Source organism: Vipera ursinii (assembly GCF_947247035.1).
Source record: "Vipera ursinii genome assembly, chromosome: 1".
Classification (NCBI taxonomy): Eukaryota; Metazoa; Chordata; class Lepidosauria; order Squamata; family Viperidae; genus Vipera; species Vipera ursinii.
Genome location: NC_139512.1, coordinates 63,857,149 through 63,878,007, shown reverse-complemented (window position 1 = coordinate 63,878,007; position 20,859 = coordinate 63,857,149). Strand labels below are relative to the sequence as shown.

The 20,859-nt window shown below is 35.5% G+C and overlaps 1 protein-coding gene across 4 annotated transcripts in view; it reads left to right on the top strand.

The window, feature by feature from the left end:
• AVEN (apoptosis and caspase activation inhibitor) overlaps window positions 1-20,859 on the top strand; it is a 136,142-nt gene that overhangs the window by 61,310 nt on the left and 53,973 nt on the right. Inside the window, exon 3 of one of the 4 annotated variants that reach the window (XM_083348136.1) lies at window positions 11,274-11,418. The exons of the other annotated variants lie outside the window; for them this stretch is intronic. Coding sequence (XP_083204262.1) covers window positions 11,274-11,418 — 145 coding nt within the window. The remainder of the gene's footprint in view (window positions 1-11,273; window positions 11,419-20,859) is intronic. 4 annotated transcript variants of the gene reach the window in all.

The window sequence follows — 20,859 nt, the reverse complement described above, 5'->3', positions numbered from 1 at the left end:
CCAGATCAATTATTCTTCCCTTTAAGGAGTCCTCAGAGTAAGGTAGCCTAGTTGAAATGTCTGTAGGGTTTGCCTGCATGTGCTCCTGTAATGACAGTTTTGCAATTGTCATACTTGCAGACTGAGTGGTTGTCTTATGGATGGATAGCTGGGGTGATATTTTTGTATTTGAGAGGAGAGATTAGAGCAGTAGCTTTCACCCATCAGGTATCAGATTCCTTTTATCTGTTCTGGGAACTAATGCTCTCCAGCTAACAGCTGTGATCATCTCTAGCATTATAAGTGAGAAACTCGGTCAATTCAACAGATTTGGAAATTGCCACAGTTGAAGGTATGAATCTGAAAAATGTGGAAAACAATGTATATCTTTAAATGTGTAATGGTGTATGAGAAAGACTCAGGGATGGAATGAAGACATGCTGCCTAGGGAACAGTCAGAGAAGAAGGAATAGCCTATAGCTGTATAATGGGCAGAAGAAGGAGCTCAGAAGGGACCCTCCTTCATCTCAGGCTTTAAAGTGACGGTTAAAGAATTGTCTTTTCAGACTTGCAAGTTTCTGTTAAGGTAGCCCTCCATAAAATAGAACTAGCTCATCTGGATAGTAATCTACATAAGGTTGCAAAAGAATAATACAATTTCATTTAATACAATACTTATAAGTAATACATTAAAGTATTGCCCTAGAACAGGGGTAGGCAACCTTGGCTCTTTTATGATTCCTGAGCCAGCTGGCTCAGGAATTCTGGGAGTTGAAGTCCACGAGTCATAAAAGAGCCAAGGTTGCCTACCCCTGCCCTAGAACTTTACACCACTCAAAGGAGGAGAATACATACTTCTCACAATGAAATTACTTATTTTTCCTGATTTCCCATGATATCCTTTTGAGTCAACTCCAGGGGGCTAGGAGTTGGTGGCACAATCTTGCATTGGTTTACCTCCTTCCTTCAATTGGCTTTGATAGGAAATGAGAGGTCCAGCCTATGGCCCCTGCTTTAACATCTACACGAAGCCACTGAATGGCAGCATCCATCATGGCAGGATGAGGTGTCATCAGTAAGTAGATGATATACAGGTGTATATATCCATTTAGAGCAAAGTAAGTGATGCTGTGTTTATCTTCTTGCATTGCTTGAAGGCTCTACATGAGGCTACCCTTGAACAGTATCCAGAAGCTGCAACTAGTGCAGAATAGAGTGGCGCGAGCAGTTCTGGATGCCCCTAAAGTTGTGCATGCTAGAGTTCTGCTATGTGAGCTGCACTGGGTTCCAGTTTGCTTCTGGGTTCAGTTCAAGGTGTTGGTTATCAGATTTAAAACCCTTTATGGCAGGGGTGTCAAACTGCCGGCCCGCGGGCCGGACACATCACCAGCAAACTGCACCCACCCCATTGCCGGCAATGGGAAAAAAGCTCTGGTACGTCGCACGACATCACATGATGTCGCGAGTTTGACATGTCTGCTTTATGGCATGACCAAGTTAGCTGAGGGACTGTCTTGTCCCAATTACATTGACCCATCCCATCTAGCCAGGCAGGGAGTGCATGCTGTAGATCCTGTTGGTTAAAGAATTTGGACTGGTGGGATCTAGGAAGAGGCCTTCTCTGCCATTAACTCCACCTTTTGGAACATCTTATTCGAGAGGTGAGGCAAGCCCCCCACTTTTTTGGCCTTCCAAAAGAATGTTAAGACTTGGTTCTGCTAAATAGCATGGGGGGGGTCAAAGAGTATTATTCAATCCCAGGGATGACTGGTGGCTATTTATTTTTATTTTGTAAATTTCAACATTGTTTTTAATTGTTTTTAACTGGGCTTTTTAGTTACATTTTTATATTTTATATTTTTATTTTATTTTATGATATAGCCCAGAATCACTTTAGTAATATAAGTAGTTTAGAAATTTGATAAATAAATAAAAACATTAATATTATTGTGCACAGTGACTAGATGTTATTCAATTTTCGTAGCTTGTCCCTTTGGATAATAAACAATAATGAACATTTTAACTGAAATTCAATTGTAAACATAAAAGTGTATGCAATGCCTAAGCTGTGCATATCATGTATTCTCACCTCAGAAAACTAAACATCTGTTTAAATCCGTAAAAATATCCTGTGTGAAGTTGCTGCAGTGCAATGATTCTAGAGAAAATGTATGTGGCAGAGTGAATACTGATACCACCAATATGATGTATCTCCTGCTGATAGAAGAAATTACAGTATAAGTTCCAATGCTGAAATAAAATTCATATATTTGAAATACATAGGGTTTTTTTTTTGTTTCGTGTAGAAATCCCCTCAGTGCTATTCTATTAAAATACAGAATAACTTGAGTACATTCATTCACTGGCTAATAATCTCAAACCTCATACTAGAATTTTTTAACCATGATTTTCTGAAGATGTCATAGTTGCCTGGATTACTGGTAATAAATACAGTGACAATTACACAAAGAGAAAAGTATACACCACGACAGTATGGTGATCATGTATAGGGGTAAGTTACATTTTTCATATCAGTAAATTCTAGTGGGCTTAAATCACATCTTTGAATTTGTAAATAGTACATTCAAGGTTTTCACTGGTTTGGAAGAAGTCAGGATATGTGAAAAGTTACGTGAGTCTAGCCTATGCTTTTTGAAGCAATAGAAGAAACAAACCTCTGGGAATATCTGTCTCTCTCTCTCTCTCTCTCTCTCTCTCACACACACACACACACACGCACACACACACACACACACACACACACACATCTATCTGTCTATCTTCACCTCTAGGGAGACAGCCAAAATGTTTCAATCTTATGAGTACCAGTCCAGCCTTAAGTGGTTAAGACACTTGAAAGTAGGAAATTTTCAGTATTTGTCATCCCTTAAGTCAAGATATGAAAGCTGGCTGGTTGATTTTCAATCAATTACTCATTCACAAACCAATCCATCTTACAGGGGGGGTTTTTGGTGGGGAAAATAGGAGGCAGGAGAATTATATACATTGCTTTAACTTGTTAAATAAATGTAGGATATAAATCTAATAATAAACAGTACAATGAGAAAATCATCTTTTCTGATCATTTTTTCTTTGTTCTCTGATAAAAAGTTGGCTCCATCTTTGATAAGCAGATTTTGCTTTCAGAGAATTTAACCCGATGATCCCTCATACGTATTTCTTGTCAAAATATATTCTCTTTTATTTAAAAAAGTGATCTCTTACAGTTGTTGACAGATTGTCATTATAGTCTTGGTAATAATTTTTTCTTGAAAGATTTTGATACAAATATAATTTGTAATACTGTTTAGTGTTAATCATCAGATGCATTTCCTGATTCTAATGGAAACATAAGTTGTGCGTAAAGTTTTTATGACAACTTTCATTTAAAACTAATCTCTTAATAGCACACTTCATTTAAATCTGAAAAGTGAAGGAAGGTTGATAAACTCATCAACAGAAGTAGACAGAAGGCTTAGCAGTGTATTTTTGTATTATAAGTGTTAGAACACTGAACAGTAATTTTGAATATATGAACATCATTTAACTACATTTTAAGGTGACCATTAATATCAGGACACAATGATATATTAGCGAACATCATTATTATGTAAACATTATGTAAAGTTGCAAAACGTTAAAATGTATGTCAAAGAATATTTTTTTTTAAATGGGGCAAGTCGAGTCCAGAAAATCTTTTGGGGGGTATAATTGGGGACAATATATAATTACAACTGCAACTGTTGCATTATTAGACTGAAAAACAAGGGGAATTTATGATTTTTGTATTGAAATAATGAACTTGAATTTATGGACATCTAAGGCTCTACCTAGTGATAAGTGAACTAATCTTTTGTCTCATTATTGGTTGCTTCAGTTGAATTGTTATATTCTATGTCTTGATTAAATACTGCATTTAAGGGTTAGTTACAGTACAGTACTTTAGTCATCATTGCTCTTGGAAGTTTTGTAAGGACCATCTGAGGCCAATATTTCTAATTAAAATTGTGTTTGCTATTAACTGAAGATAGTCAGGTGTGTTTAAAATGTTGATTGTGCCTTTGGGTGAGGTGATGTGGCCTGTAATCTGTTCATTCCACCTTATGAGAAACTTGGAAAGGTGGTGAGTGTATCAGATTAGTGCAGTGTTTTTGTGTGAACAAACCCTTAGCGAAAAAATAGGATTTTATTTTGAGTTCCTTAACTGATAACTTTCAGTAGTTTAATATTATACTTCAAATTTAAGAGATAGCCATTAAAATACCAGCTACATTGTTAATGTTTTGTTTCATTGTTTTAAAGTTGCTTTTTGTTTAAATGATGCCTTTGATAAAATGGGAGTATACATTATATGAGATTTCTGAAATGAATAGGGCTAGTTTAGTACTTTTCACAGGATATTTTGTTTTATGCACAGATTATGTGTGTTTTAATAATTTGGAAAATAACCTGAGTCTCGGGCTGAGGTTGACTCAGCCTTCCATCCTTCCGAGGTAGGTAAAATGAGGACCCAGATTGTTGGGGGCAATTAAGCTGACTTTGTAATAATGCCGCTTGGGGGGGGGGGAAAGCCCTAATAAGCAGGCATATACATAGAATGAAGGCTACTGCTAAGCTTGTAAGCCGCCCTGAGTCTTCGGAGAAGGGCGGGATATAAATGGAATTAAAATAAAAAAATAAAAAATAAAAATAAATGGTGTTAACTGAAATCATCTATTAAAAGATACTGTCCTTTTCCCTTCTGGCAACAAGCAACCTTTTGAAGATTGATTTAGAGATTTAGTTTCTGACCTCTTACTAAGTTGCAGTGATTCATTCTCCTAAAAATTTCTGCAGCTTAATGCTTATAACTAAGCTACAAAAAGCATTGCCACTTAAACTTGAACTTAAAGTTCAAGACTGGTAAATTATAGTCTTGTGTGCACAAGAGTTACAATTTTCCTGCTTCGAGGGAGCTCTAAGCAACAGAGAACACTATTCGTAATTTGAAGAGAACCCTCTCATGAACGTAGAGACAAACTTAAACACTACTAACCCTTTTGGAGTTCAGACATCCAAAGAAACACATACCAATAAACTTCCTTGCACATGTTGCAGTGAACAGCTGGGCAAGCAAACTCAGAAAATCAGACTTTTCTTTTTATTATGGGGAAAAACATTGGTGGGAGGATTACATACATATAGTGAAAGTATTAATTGGATTATAAACACTACAAATCTTTTAATGCAACTGTAGCCCAGACAGTCTGGTAGGATTCTGAGCATCTGGTCAGGCAGTGGGCAATTTTTTGTCCCCTCCGGCCATCATGTTCCCTTCATCATTATTAAGCACTTCATAATGCTTTGAGCATATGTGTGTTTGTACTTGATAAGGAAGAAGGCGAAGCAGTTGAGAAGCACGAGGAAAGAGAGGGTAAATCACAAAATTATAAATAGAGGAGAGTATAGGAGAGAGCAAAATCATGTAATTAAAATCAGCAAAATACCGGTATGTAATGTTTTTTAAAGTGAAAATGTTTTTTCCCCTGTGATATAATTTGGATAAGATGCCTTCTTAACTGTTACTGGGAAGATAAATACTTAAGTGTTTTGCCAGTCCAAGTGCTTTTAACAAGAACCTCACTAGGCAGTCAGTCTTTAGATTAATATATTTTTTTAAAAAAATGTAGAACTTGCATGTTTTAAATTTGATCTGTGAAGTGATATATACATCTTGCACATCCCATTTTAAACATTTTAACAGAGATATTTGGCTCTCTTATATGTTTCTAGTCTGTTTATCTAATTGACTAATTTAAATATAAATGTACATTCTTGAGCTTCATTTGTAAGACAGTTAAAGCTGCTGAACTGTTATCTTCAACTTACATTTAAACTGCATGTTAAGCTTGCATTGTTTAACACTATGCTTTCACATCAGTTACTATAGTATTACAGCTAACCATAACTGATGCTTTGGCTTGCTTTCTGAGTATATTTTAAGCATGGCTCTTGTTTTAATAAAATACCTCTTTAAAATGTAACACTGTTACTCTAGTTTCTGCTTTAATAGTTTACATTAATTATTGAAGTACAATAAGTATTACTTGGTAAATCATAATAATGCTTTAGCTTTACATATGTGGGTATTATTTCTTCATTTCCTCGCTTTAAATAAACCAATAGAGAACTGAAATCTTGACAAACAATTCTAGGCAAACCCAATTAAAGGAATGTAATGGATTTTAAAAACAGCATATAAACTCAGTTATTTGAATAGTCTAACAAATGGAGCAAAAACCAAACAGATCACCTTACAGGTTTGAAATCACTAGTATGACAAACCAAAGCAGCATTCTTCTTCTTAGAGAAGCTAAATTATCTTATTCAAAAGACAAACTTACCTAGCAGATGATCGATAATTTGTGGATGCAGTCTCTCCAAATACTGAGACTGGCTGCCCAGGTAGGAAGCTTTTTCTATTAGAAATGCATTCTGCACACTAGCTTTCCAATTTCTTTTTCTCTACTGTCTGTGTGGCTGCCTCATTTGCTGGTGCTGCTTCATCTTGTGGCTGCTTGCTTCCAGTTTACTCCCAGTTATTCCATATCCTTTGGGTTGACTCTGCAAGTGATACTTACTCTTCTCTTAAGATGCTAACAGAACAAGAACTGGACTCTGCATCTTTCAGACAATGGAGGCAGACACATCAATTCTAGTTAACTCAAGTGTTCAGCATTTATCAAATATTAAATGAAAGCTAGAACACCCAGTAAATCTCATCTGCTTTTGCATATAAATTCCAATAGTGAACACTTGTTTCTGTTTCAAAAAAAATCCAGGATATCGAAGAAGTATGTTATCTCAAAAGGTAGGATCAACAAAAATGGACTTCAGATTCTGCTTTAACTTTTCACCTGCACAGCCTGCATTTGGTAGGATTGTTGAACAGTATGCTGTTCTGTGCTTCTGTCAAACACAGATGTGAAATGCTGCTTACGAACAGAGGAGAAACTCCCCAAGGGTGTAGTATGTGTTGTGTCATATCTCAAGACAGTGAGTATGCATGGCATCAATGGGTTGCTTTATAGGAGCTATTTCAAGTCAGCCACTGAACTGATAGAATATTTTCCAGACATAATCTACTACCGTAATTATTTCTTCTGATGGTCAACAGTATCAGTAAACAGAGAATGCAAATAATTGTACATGCTTCTGTATGTCCATTCCTTGTTGAATAGCTTCTCAGCTCAGAAACCCAATTACTAAGAAATTAAACATATATTTTTGTAAGGAGGCATTTTACTCCTAAGTTAAATTCTCTTTTTGTACTTAATATCTTTAAATAGTAATAGCAAAAATTGCTATTATATTTAAAGGTGTTTTTTTTTGAAAAATTACTGAGGTTGTTGACTTAATTTCACACTATATGTTTCAAATCCAAATATTGTTTTCTTTAAAAAAAAAAAAGCTTTTAGCCATGTCTTTGTAGAAGAATGCTCCAGTCTTCCTTTCCCCCCCTCTTTTTAAATAATGTATGTTTAGGATTGCAATATAATTTCTAGTCTCTTGTCTTTTCCATTTAAAATGTGGCTTTTGAATGCTTCCTGGGTATGATTTTCTTTCATATACTAGGAATCAGAAAAATTAACAGAACTTAACTAATGTTCCATCTGAGTGTCTTCACAGACGAATTCTAACCTCTAACAGAAAGGAAGTTATTTTTTAGCATGCAGTTTCTTGTACCCATGAAAGTTTATTCCAGAGATTTTGGAAAGCCTCATCCACATCCTTTTTTGTTCTGGCAAAAGGCTATGTTAGAAATAGCTTTTCCATTTGTGGAACATCAAAGTCACTGGTAGCTAATTGCTAACGGAAATTTTAAAAAAATGTAATAGGCTTGTGACCACTTTTTTAATATGTATCGCATTTTTGGTCCTATATTCAATTCCTTGACTGATTCCTCCATTTAATTAATGAAGTTTGTTCTAATTATGCCATCCATACATCTTTTCACTTTACACATGCTCAAAATTAGATAGCTTGGTCCTAAAGTATGCTTTTGCCTCTGTGAAATTGACCTGTGATTGTGAAGACACATAGTTACACAGAATACCCTTAATCTTTCTTACAAAGGCCAGGATCACAGCTACGATGTTTTAAAATGGAAATGGGTTTGAAATGCTAAAGAATGTTCAGGTCACATGCTTGCAGAAAATTTCTGATTCAGTGTAAAAGCCATACATTTGTGTGGGCACACAGGCACACATGAAAATGTTGAAAAAATTAGGTACCAATGTTAGTTCAGATCTGGACATTTAGCAGTTCAAAACTAATAAAGTTCTGAATAAATGCAAATGAAATGTCCTTTACAGTGTTAAGAGAAGAATTTTAAAAAAGTGCTATATAAGTATTAGAAACAATGTTTGGTCCCACCCAAAACAATACAATTTCTGATAAATAATTTAAGTTATCAAAATTATATCTACTACATTTGCCAAACATAACTGAGCAAAATTACTGACAAGAACAATTAATGTAAGCACTTTTCTCCTTCCTTCATTTAATTGTAATGGGTCATTTTATGTATACACCATAGTCTTAGCTTCCTAGAGGATATACCTTGATACATAGTCTAAGCTGAGAAAAACCTGCCTGTTTTTCTCATGTCTACCTCCCAGGGGTGTATGTTTAGCAAATTTAACTTGACCAAAGTGCTAGCAAGTGTATGGCAAACATTTATAATGATTGGATCTTACAGTAAAACCTAACAGATTGATTTGTGAGAGCTATGTTAGTAAAGACTACTTTTCAAAGAAGAAGCAAAGAGAAGTGCTATATTGTGGCAAGCTTGCAGTTGCCATGGCTTTGTTGTTGCCTGGTCAAGTATATCTTCCACCTTACCTTCATTTTACATCTGCATCCATTCAAATTCCAGAGAGAGTTCGGAAGAGGGACTTGGAAAAGGGAAAGAAGTCCAAATAAATTTTGTTCTAATTTTATTTTGTTTTTTGATAAGCTGCTGGGAATAGATGTTAGTTTAACTTCGCATTAGATATAGTTCTCATAGGAGAAGATGAGGTAGGTAAGGCTTTTTAGAAGAAAGAAAGAAAGAAAGAAAGAAAGAAAGAAAGAAAGAAAGAAAGAAAGAAAGAAAGAAAGAAAGAAAGAAAGAAAGAAAAGGATGAAGTCTGGAAAGCGCCTGAAAGTAATGTAAAAAGATAGGAAGGATTCCGAGGAGAAGAAGCCAAATACTAAAGGATCTGATTGGCAGCTAAAGGAACCACATTGCATTGAATGGATGGTTCCAGTAGGTGTTGAAGGTGGACTGCTGGTCTTTTGGGTTTCTATCCAAGAATAATGTGGACTTTAACCAGCAGTGTGCCCAACATAAGGATTTATGGGATTCTGGTGAGATTGAGAAAAGACTCGCCAAAGTGTTTGAGAGCAGAAGCGAAAGATAAGATGAGTTCTGAAAAGGAAAAGTTCCATGGGCCAGAAATAGAAGGAAGAAAAACAAAAGCTTTTATTTGCCTAGGGAATCACAAGCCGATCCATGGTTGCCTGTCAGGTTTCTGAATTGTAAGTGATGGTAAATTGCCAGTTCATTTCATAAGCTTTTTTTTTCTTAACCTAGGCAGATAAACAGAAGGCCTATTAATTAGTAACATAAAGATGTGCTTATGTATCTGGAATGCACATTGTTAGGCACACATCAGAACGGGTGAAACACAGGCTGCTTTGCTATGCCAAAGAAGAGGCGCAAACTGCCCCCTCAAAAGAATATAAACTCACTCTAGGAGTGAAGCTGAAAAAGTGAAAGTGCTTGCCACTGAAAATTGGCTGGTACCCAAACTGTTTCTTCCAAACTTTGCAAAAGTTTAAAAGGGGGCTGCAAAACCCAAGGAATCTGGGTAGCCCTAACTGCTTCAGTCAGATCCTTAAAAATGTCCATTCATGCATACAAACATTTATACCCTAGGAAACATAACTGAATAAAAATTTTATATGTTACTGGATTTTAAAGGTGTGTGTGTGCGTGTGTGTCTCTCTGTGTGCATTGCATGATCTAAATGGAAGCAAAAAGGTGAAGGTATATAGTTTTGAAGGAGATCTGCTGTTCAAATAACAGATATTTAGTTCTTTTTCTTGTAATTTTTTTTGCCAATTATATCTATACATATTATATTTTTTGAAATTCTTGCTTTGTGAGGACTTAGGGCAGTATATATTAATGTAAAGTAATTATTTAGTATTTCCATTTAAATAATTCTATTTTGTGAACTGAGTATGTGATTATTGTCTAACTGAATTAAATCTTTCCTAAAGCTGTAATTTTAACATTTGGTTTAATTTTCTGTATGTTCTATTATTTTTGTCTAAGGGACCTGGATAAAATGTCATAAGCTATCAGAAATTTGGGGAATTTTGTATGCATATATGACTATATATTATTCATGATGTGGCTGCTACTATTATTCTGTTTCCTAAGAGGAAATGTAAGTTTTCTTCAAATAAGTTACAAGATCTAGTCCAAATTCTTGCTTGATCCAGTTTCTGCCAAAGCATTTTGGACAGATGGCTGTTCGGTCTGTCTCTAAAGTCCTCCAGTGAAGGGAATGTACCACTTCATGAGGCAGACTTTTCACTGATTAGCAACCCTTGCCATCTGGAAATTGCTCTTAATATATACCCAGAACTTATTTCCCTGCAAGTTTCAACCTATTGTTGCTCTCAGTAATAAAAGAGGTTAAATATAAAGAACCTTTGGATATTATCTCAGTCATTTCTTCTTTATACATACCTCATTCCCGGTTCCTTAACCATTCCTCACAAGACATGAGAAAGACCTTTCCAGTTTTTTCAGCATTTTGGTAGCCTTCATCTAAACTCTCTCTAGACTGTTGAAAACGTTTTTAGATCATGGCGTTCAGAACTGGGAACAATGTTCCAAGTGAGTCCTGGCCAAGGCAGAATGAAGTGGAACAGTTATTTCTCACAGCTGCATTCTTTACTTTGATTAATACATCCCAAAACAGCATTTGCCTTTTTAATCAGCTGCATCATCCTGTTGGGTGATGCTGAAGTAGAGCTGATCATTATGAACCCATTCCCCTAAACTATACCTGTGCTTTTCATTTTTTTTTCAAATGCAAGACTACATTTCTCAATAAATGTATTAAAATTCATTCTGCTTGTTTACTCCACCCTGTGTAGATATTTTTGAATATTTTTCTGTGAAAATGCCAACTCTTCCTTATAGTTTTCTGTCAACTGCAACTTTTAATAATGATGCCTTCTATCTTTTTATCCAGATCATTAATAAAAGTGTTGAACAACAGAGGGCCCAGAACGGAGCCCGCTGGCATTCCACTCGGCAGTATCCTCTGAGCTTTTATGGAACCATTTATGAGTATTCTCTGGCTGCAATCATTCATACAGTTATGAATCCAATAACAGGTGGATCTTCTAGCCTGTATTTAATCATTTTGTTATTGAGGATATCTTGAAGGACTCTCAAATGCTTTGCTAAGGTCAGGTGTATATTGTTCAAAGCACTTCCCCAGTCTGTTCTAATTAAACTTATATTTAAAATAGAAAAATTGTCTTAGCTTATTTGAGAATACAGTGATGGAATCATATGTGATTCTCTTCTCTAATCATCCTTTTCTTATTATAGATGACAATAAGGCAAGTGATTTTACTTTAATTATTTTGTGAGGTAATTAAATGTTCCTAGCATTGATCTTAATTTAGTATACAAATCTTAATAGGAAAATATGTTAAAATGGAGTGGGGTGGGCTGAGTACAATCATGCTGGCCTTCCTCTCACAAGTGATTACTGTGATTTTATCCATTATATATTTTGTTATTGTTAACTGCACACCTTACAAATGGACTACTATAGCATACTCTTAATGGGGCTTCATTTGAAGACCATTTCAAAGGAGCACCTGCAATAAGTATATGAAAACTATACCTGTGACGAAGTGCAGTGGCCTGCATGCTAACTAGACACCAGTTGCAGGTGCTGTACTGGTTGTCAGTTTGTTTCTGGGCGACATTCAGGATGTTGGTGATTACACTTAAAGGCCTACATACTTTGGTGCGTCCCTATCTTTAAGACGGTATGCTCTAAATAGATTTGACCTGCTTAATATCTATGGAGATTCTCAATCATCCAGTTCATGGTTGTACCAAAGGTGCTTTTCAAGAGGCAACTGGGCTTTAAAATGTTTCGCTTCTCATCCAAGAAACTTCTTCAGCTGTGGCTGAATGGTGGGGAATTCAAAACTAAAGAAGCTTCTTGGATGAGAGGCAAAACATTTTTAAGAAAAACCTAAGAGAGTCCAAATGCCTTTTGAAAAGAACATTTGGGATTTTACCTGTTTATAATTCAGGAGTCCTCATTTAGCAACCACTATTAAGGGCAATAACTTAGTGACCACTAAATGAAGTGATCTGTGACTTTGCTTATAATTTTACTTCAGCTTTCCTTCCCCCCCACATTCTTCCATGTTTTTGAATGCTCACCCTTGTGCTAAGATAATTACATTTTTGGAGAAGAAGGGATTACAAGAGAGTAAGTGGGCACACAATGGGAAATATACATTGAAAGGAATGCACTAGCACTGGCTGTTTTCCTAACATGCTCACATCCAAGTCCCCAGTTCCCGTAGGAGACAAGTCCAGGAGACTCAGAGGTAAGCATTCAGAGCAGCAAGTCCTCTCTTGGGAATGATTTCCCACCAAATATAAGAACTCCAAACTCCTATCTAATATTAAGGGAGTTTTTAAACGCAATATGTGGATCTTTCAATGTGTCTTTGAGATTTAGGCAAGATAGATGTTTGGAATGAATCCGGCTGCTTTTGGATTGCAAGGAAATTTGTTTTTGTTTTAAGGTGTAATGATTTATGTTGAATGGTATTGCAACATAAAATTTAGTAGGCTTGATTGATAATTTGTGAATTACTGTCATTTTATACATTGCATTCTTTGTTATAAAGTCCCTTAGACTCATATGATAGATACAGCATAAAAGCATTTGTAGTAAATAAATAATTTTTAAAAAAATAACCCACAAGGAAAAGTAGGAATAATATGACTTAATAAAATGTCTATCTCATGAAGCTACAAGAAAAATTGAGAGTTTGATGTAGCTGTAGATATTAACTCCTAAAAAGCAATAAAATCCTTAGAGTAGAAGAGCTTAACATAAAGCTGTGGAATCTCTCTAGACAGATAAAAAATATTAAGAGACATTTCTCAGCCTTTCTTACCTATATAGTTTGTCATTATAACTTGAAAAATATAGCTCCTTGGAACCTTATTTCAGGCAACGAAATCTGAATGATTTCTTATTTATGATGCGAAAAGCTAGTCATTCCTCAGGGATTGCCAAATGACTCTAGAAGCACAAAATGGCTACATTGCTTGATTAATCTGCCCTACCTTTTTAAATCTTGCTGGCCTCCGTGAAGAGGTTGCATTTGATAATAATATGAGAAAAATGTACATGATCTACAGAGAAACCAGATGATGATGAAAGTTTATTATTATATAATAGAAGACTGGAAAACTGTTTCTCTGTGAGTTAAAGATATTTATTTGTATTTATTTATGTCATTTCTTTGTAGTGTAACAGTCAGCAAAACAGATAAAACAGCATTGTGATAAAACTTTCACTTATGCAATGCCAGTCTCCAGAGTCCTTCCATAATTACAACATTTTAGTAGTTTTGTTACTCAGTTTGTTGAATACCAGCAACATTAAAGCAGTTGTAGATAAATAAATACATTATAGCAAATGCCCATTCCGTAGGGAGTATAGAAGATGGCCTTGATAAATATGTACAGGAACCACATTACTTAGGCAAAAGGGGCTGAAATGTCTTTTAAATTGAGAAGAAAATGAAATTTGGAAATGGTTCAGACAGAAGCCTTGCTAATTCACTGAACTACAAGAAGGAGGAGAAGGTACGGAATAATCAGACTTGCAAGATTCTTTTATTCAAGCTAATCTCAATAAAAGTAGTTTTAGCCTCCTTGCTAAGTTGATTTCCTGGTCTGGGCTACCTAGTGAGGCTGACACATTCTCACTCCCGGAAAACAGCTGTTTCATAGGAGGAGCTATTGATGACTTTAGCATACTCCCCAGCATTGCAGGTAATGGGTTAGAGAATTTAATACTACATTTTCTATAGATGTGGGTACTCTGGATTTGCATAAATTAGATTATATTGAATATACAGATGGTTGCTACTTTTGGGGGGAGATAAAAGTACCTGCTACTGCTCTTGTCAGATCCTCATCTTTCTATACTTTATCCTTATTTAGTTTTGGAAGTATCCTGATACAAGTACATGACACTAGTATTTCTGTGATTCCATCTTCACACACATGTCACCCTTTTGGCACCATTGCCATTGATTGTAGATCTGCAAGGTCAGATATGTTGGTTCTCAATTAAAGTGGAATGGTGCTTTCTTTTTTCATTTTGCTGAAGTTACTTGTGATACAAAACAGTTGGTTCCAATATAGTAGTATATGGAGGATTTCAGGGGTCAGAATCCAATTTCCTCCATTGCAATTCTTGCATTAACAAGAATTATTTATTTATTTATTTATTATTGGGACTTATATGCCGCCCTATCTCCCGAAGGACTTATTATTATGTGGTCCTTACACTGATTATATGAAAAGGAGTTATTTCTAAAGAATTGCTGATATGTTCCTACCCCTATCTGATTACCAAGTCATTGTCCAATCTGCAAGTTGTTCCTTCCAGATCAAAAAAATGGAAAATGGCATCCTCAAGAAAATTTACTAATTGGTATACCATTTGATTGGCTGTCAGTCAGTTTCAACAGAGCCAAGAGATCAAATGTCTGCCTGACTTTTTTTCCTTTTTTCCTTAAGATTATACTATTGATCTTTTTGTCTTCTTCCAACATAACTTTACTCAATACCATCAGGTCTTTGTTATTATTTTAAAATCTGTAACTGGTGTGGGCATTTGCTTGTTCTTTGGGCAGATATTCTTTTTCTATTGGACACCAAAGACATTTTTGCCCTAAAATTAATCAAAGATTCATTTGGTCTCCATTTTTCCCCCTTGAATTGTCTCTATATTTATGTATACCTCTTATTTCTCAAGCTAGAGTTCTTGATTTTTTTTCCTAGAGAGATGTGGTTTTAACTGATAAAAAGTACAAGTTGAGTCCAAAACCTTCTTCACAGTTGTAGCTTCATAATCTGTTCCAAAGGCAGTTCTATATGCATTACAATAATTCAGTCTTTGGATTATCAATGTTTGAATTACAGTAGCTGAGAAGAACTTAGGGTAGCTTAATAGGCACTCATAGTGATAGAGTCCTTTTTTAAATATAATTATGTGAAATATTTGTAACTGCTTTTTATGGCAAACTTCATAAAACTGTGTTAATAAGTTAATAAAACTACCATTAAAAAGAATAGAGCAGACATGTCAAACACAAGGCCCGGGGGCTGGATTTGGCCCGCAAACTGGTTTCATGCGGCCCGTGAAGCCATCCTGGAAACAGTGAGGGAACGGCCCCCACTGCCTTGGCCCTGGTCCAGAGACCCTCCTTCTGCCAGGGACCCTCAGATCTGTCCCACTCCTGCCCAGGCCCCCATAGGCACCCTTGATGTGAACGATGTAGAGCTGGCCACGCCTACCCAGTAGACCATATGCACTTTAGTCATGCCCACCCAGTAGGCCACGCCCACCCAGGCCACACCTACCTGGCCCCCTGAGGGCAACTGCAATGCTGATGTGGCCCTCAATGAAATTGAGTTTGACACCCCTGGAATAGAGGGAGTTAATATAAAACATGCATTAGATGCTTAAAACATGCTCCTGTCATGCTCTGATATATTGATATTCCATGGAACAAGAGAGAAAGCCCACTTCAAATTTGCCACCGATCAGCCATCTGCAATGTGCACTATGGAGAGCAAAACCTTCCCTGTAGTTAAGCCTCAAGATATTTTTTCTGAATTAACACTTGAATTTTGAATCTTGCTCAACAGAGGACCAGCAGCCACTGCTTATCTTTTGCAAATGTAATTAAGAATCTTAAGCAGCAACATAGTGATTAAGAGTTTCATAACTGAAGCAGTTTACAAATACTCCAAATAAGTAAATAACGGAATAGCTTCTTCAGTAGCTATAGCTTCATGCTCGGTTCCAAGAACAGTCCTATATACTGTACATTATAGTGATTCAGTCTTCAGATTATCATTGTTTAAATCACAGTAGCTGAGAAAAGAATAGCTGTTAATAGGCACTCATAGTTACAGACATTGTGTAGGTTTCCAGCAATAATAATGAATGCAGGAGCATTTGCAAATTGGGAACAACAGAGTGGATAAAATTCTATTTTAAACAAGCACCTCTTCTAATGCTAGACTAGAAATTACTCATTCACAGTGCCTCACTCTTGTTGGCATTCGAATTGACTTATTGATTGATTTTTATTGACCTTTGTCCATTCCACCCCTTCTTTGAAGCAGGGGTATAGGCTATGTAAAATCTCTCCTGATTCAGATACATCACAGAGCAATAAATAATAGGTGTCATCAATATACCGATGACATCTTTTCCTCAGTCCTCTAAGAGAATCATCAAAGCTTGCTTAACCATTCTGAGTGGCATGTTATAAATATATAGCTGCTTCTTATTTCATGATCTCCTGGACTTCAGTAATAGGTTTGTTGCAAGGACTGCAAAAGGTTTTAAGTTGGGAGAAAGAATCAGGGGTTCTTGGGAGGTTGGTCACTTGGTTTCATATTCTTGGTAAATCTGATGAATGGCAAGTTGCAACCTTTCAATGGTGTTAGAACAATGTTTGGAAAACAATGCATTCTCACCCCTTTCTGAATTAAATGCAGGGCAGGCAGTTATTGCCAGCCCGAATTCTAGTAATAGTGCCATTATTTTTTTTAAAGATCAGCTGTAGGAATGTCAACTCTTTAATAAATTTTAATAACAGGATTATGGTGTTGGCAGGATTACAGCAGTGCGTGTTCTTTGTCTTTTTCTCTATCTGATTCTTCTAGTTGCCATAACAACTTGATTGTACCATAGCATTTCCTACTTATAGTTAAAGTTCTTTCAACACAGCTGTTATGAAATACATATTTTTAGGAATTTATCATTTATATCTATAGCCCCAATGCAAAGTGTACCTTTTTTTAAATAAAGAAATACATCCCTTTGTATTGATTAAGTTGACAAAAAAATTGGACCACCCAGAGAGCATGTGATCATCTCTGAGTAACAATAGTGACTTCAGTATACAGGAAAAGAAAGTAAGCATTAGTTAGTCTTTTTAAATCAAAGAAATTATCAGTATATTGTACTTATTGAAAGGGAGCATGCGGCATTTCTTGTTTTCTTTCAGCCTAAGGCCAAATGAAAAACTGCATATATATATATATTTCTGATCCTGTATCTCTCCAGGATATTTTAATTTTGTGGTGGTATAGAAGAGTTCTGCTCTCATATTTAAAGACTCTTTGAGATATAGAATTAGATGATCGTCTGATTTTCTATTAAAAATGAACACCTCAAAATAGGTTCCAAAAATTGAAATAAATCTGTTAGCTAAAATAATGATATCTACATAGATCCAAATTAATTCCTCCTCCAAGACTGTTTAAGCTGCAAAACAAACAGGTCAATAGGCTAAAAAAATCTGGAGCAATTGAAATAGGAGCTGGGGATCTGCAATTTTTGCCAAGTCAGCCATGTTCTTCTTTGTCCTTCATCAGCTTTTATTTATTACATTGGAGTTTTCTCAAGTATGGCTGCTTCCGACTTGAACCCAAATGTTATTCTTGTATAAAGCTGGCAAAAGGAAACCTTCTCCACTGCGTATCTCTCAGCAGCTTCCAGATTGTTTTATTTAGATTATATCAACTGATGTCATCCCATTGCAAAGCTTCTGCTAGTTTTAGAACCCTATCACTATGCAAGTGTAAAATTCATTACATAGTACTGATTCATGTGAGTGAAGTTTATAAACGATCTTTATGTCAAGTACTCCTTGGTTAAGTTGTGCACTTGTTCTATTAATATAGAAGAACATGTATTAAGGAGTAGAACTGCTTTTTCTCCCATTATTATTATTCTGTGAAATTAAATATGCTAAGGAACATTTTTCCCAACATGTTGTTATTGTCTATTTTGTGCTTTCTTCAAGAGTGCATAGTAACATTCTGTGGTTCAGTTGCTAAGTCATGTCTGAATCTTTGTGACCTCATGTATCTATTCCATTTTATCCCATCCAAAATTTGGTTAGAGAAAGTAGATTGAAAAATAATGACAGACTCAAGAATTTGTAGTCAGATTCATTGTTAAATATAGTACAGATAGCATTGTAATTTAGAGTATAGAAATTCTTTGTTGTTTAAAGCTGAACATTGTTATTGGTTCTTAGGAAACGGCTACAAGAGTCAGATAATATAGACTTCCAATATAATATTGACTATTAGCATGACTTTCCATTGTGTTATGTAGGAAGTGTTTCATATCACCTACTGAGCAGGGGGTTGGACTAGATGACCTCCAAGGTCCCTTCCAACTTTATTATTATTATTATTATTATTATTATTATTATTATTATTACTTCCTCATCTTTGTTAAAGCTGGACATGGGGGGATCTACAAGTTTATCATTCTTTGCAAGTCTTTAGGGTTCTTTCCCCAAGTGATAATATGAAAAAATAAACGAAACCCCGGAAAGTCTCATCCTGTCTACAGTCTTTAATATGGTTGCTTCATGTGTTTATTTATTTATTTTGCAGTTTTCTGATTTGACCTGCCAAAAACTAATGTATAATTACAATCAGGGTTCCTCCTCTGGTGAATATTGCACAAGTTTTAGTTCACTACCATGCAGAGACCCCTATGGGTTCCCTATTTCTCCCTCTTGGTCCCCATGCCAGAGGCTCTACTAATCCTCAGAAACAATTTTGGGAGCATAATGGGGAAATGCACATAAAAGTGGCAATTTAATCCAGTGGTATTCACATAAAACTCATAGAACTGAATAATTAAATCTGGAAATTCTAAAATATGAACGTCAGAAAGCAAAAAGCTTTTATTTAAAGATTTATGTGTCAAAAAGATTGGGAAAATATAATACCTGTCAAGTTATGAATCTAATTGATATTATCTTTAAAGAAGCGGTGCACTTTTATAATGTTTTTAAAACATGATTGGTGCATTTTAAATGTTGATTGTAAGTTAAGTGGAAGTGATGCAAAATTAAAAACACATAATTTTAATGAGTGTAAAAATGATGTAGTGGCAAATTTATGTCCAATCGGAAATCCAAAGGGCTTTATCAGAAGCCGCCTTGTGAACAAAAGAAGTGTTTTTAATTTTATATTGTTTTTTTAAATATAAATTAGAATTTTAATTAACAGAAGAATCTCATTCATGGTTAATGTGTTTCTTGTCTTTAGAATGACTAGATTATAATAGAATGGTGCAGAATACTAATTTATAAAGAAGGTATTTATCATCAAGGTGGTCTGTGTTTGTTCTTTGTTCATGTATATTACAAAATCATATTTCCAAAGAGTGCTACAGATTATGCTCTCATATCTTTATTTTATTTTTTTAGCTTCTATTACTATTTGACTTTTATGTGGCACTAGGCAACCTGTAACCATTGGGTCATTTAGAGATATTTATTTACCTAAACAGAGAAACTGAATGACTGGGTAGCCAAAAATGAAGTGGGAGCAGGAGTGACTTTTGACTTCCCGTCAGTTTCCCCATTTAGTTTGCTTGTCAAAAGCTGGCAGCAAGTGTTAGAAATCTTCCTTCCTTCCTTCCTTCCTTCCTTCCTTCCTTCCTTCCTTCCTTCCTTCCTTCCTTCCTCCCTCCCTCCCTCCCTCCCTCCCTCCCTCCCTCCCTCCCTCCATGATTAATAAACCATAGACCATCCAACCAGATCTGAATTCCAGTAGAGTTTTAAAATGTCAAAAGGTTTAGCAATTTATAAATTTATTATGTTTCCATGCATTTCATGAATATTTCATTTTCTCAAACTATTTTCAGTGTGATGTTGCCAAAACATTTTAATAAGAAAATTGTGTAAATAGTAAGCAGTCATTCACATTTAATACTAATTCATAATATAATTGCTTTGGGTTTGGCTTATGTGTGAATCTGGACATTATGATTTTTTTTCAAGAATTGTAGCTTTTACATTTTCAACCTTTTAACTTTTTCTCTAGCCTAATGCAAATGTTGAGTATAACTAAGATGTGTATAAATTTTAAAAATATTTGGGCATCTACTTGATGATTTGGAAAAACACTGCATTCAACAGTTCTTACCCTTGCAAAATGAAATTTGTGTCCGTATTCACTGTATAATGAAGAAGATGCTACTTAAATATTATCCTGAATACATACAGGGAGTGCAGAATTATTAGGCAAATGAGTATTTTGACCACATCATCCTCTTTATGCATGTTGTCTTACTCCAAGCTGTATAGGCTCGAAAGCCTACTACCAATTAAGCATATTAGGTGATGTGCATCTCTGTAATGAGAAGGGGTGTGGTCTAATGACATCAACACCCTGTATCAGGTGTGCATAATTATTAGGCAACTTCCTTTCCTTTGGCAAAATGGGTCAAAAGAAGGACTTGACAGGCTCAGAAAAGTCAAAAATAGTGAGATATCTTGCAGAGGGATGCAGCACTCTTAAAATTGCAAAGCTTCTGAAGCGTGATCATCGAACAATCAAGCGTTTCATTCAAAATAGTCAACAGGGTCGCAAGAAGCGTGTGGAGAAACCAAGGCGCAAAATAACTGCCCATGAACTGAGAAAAGTCAAGCGTGCAGCTGCCAAGA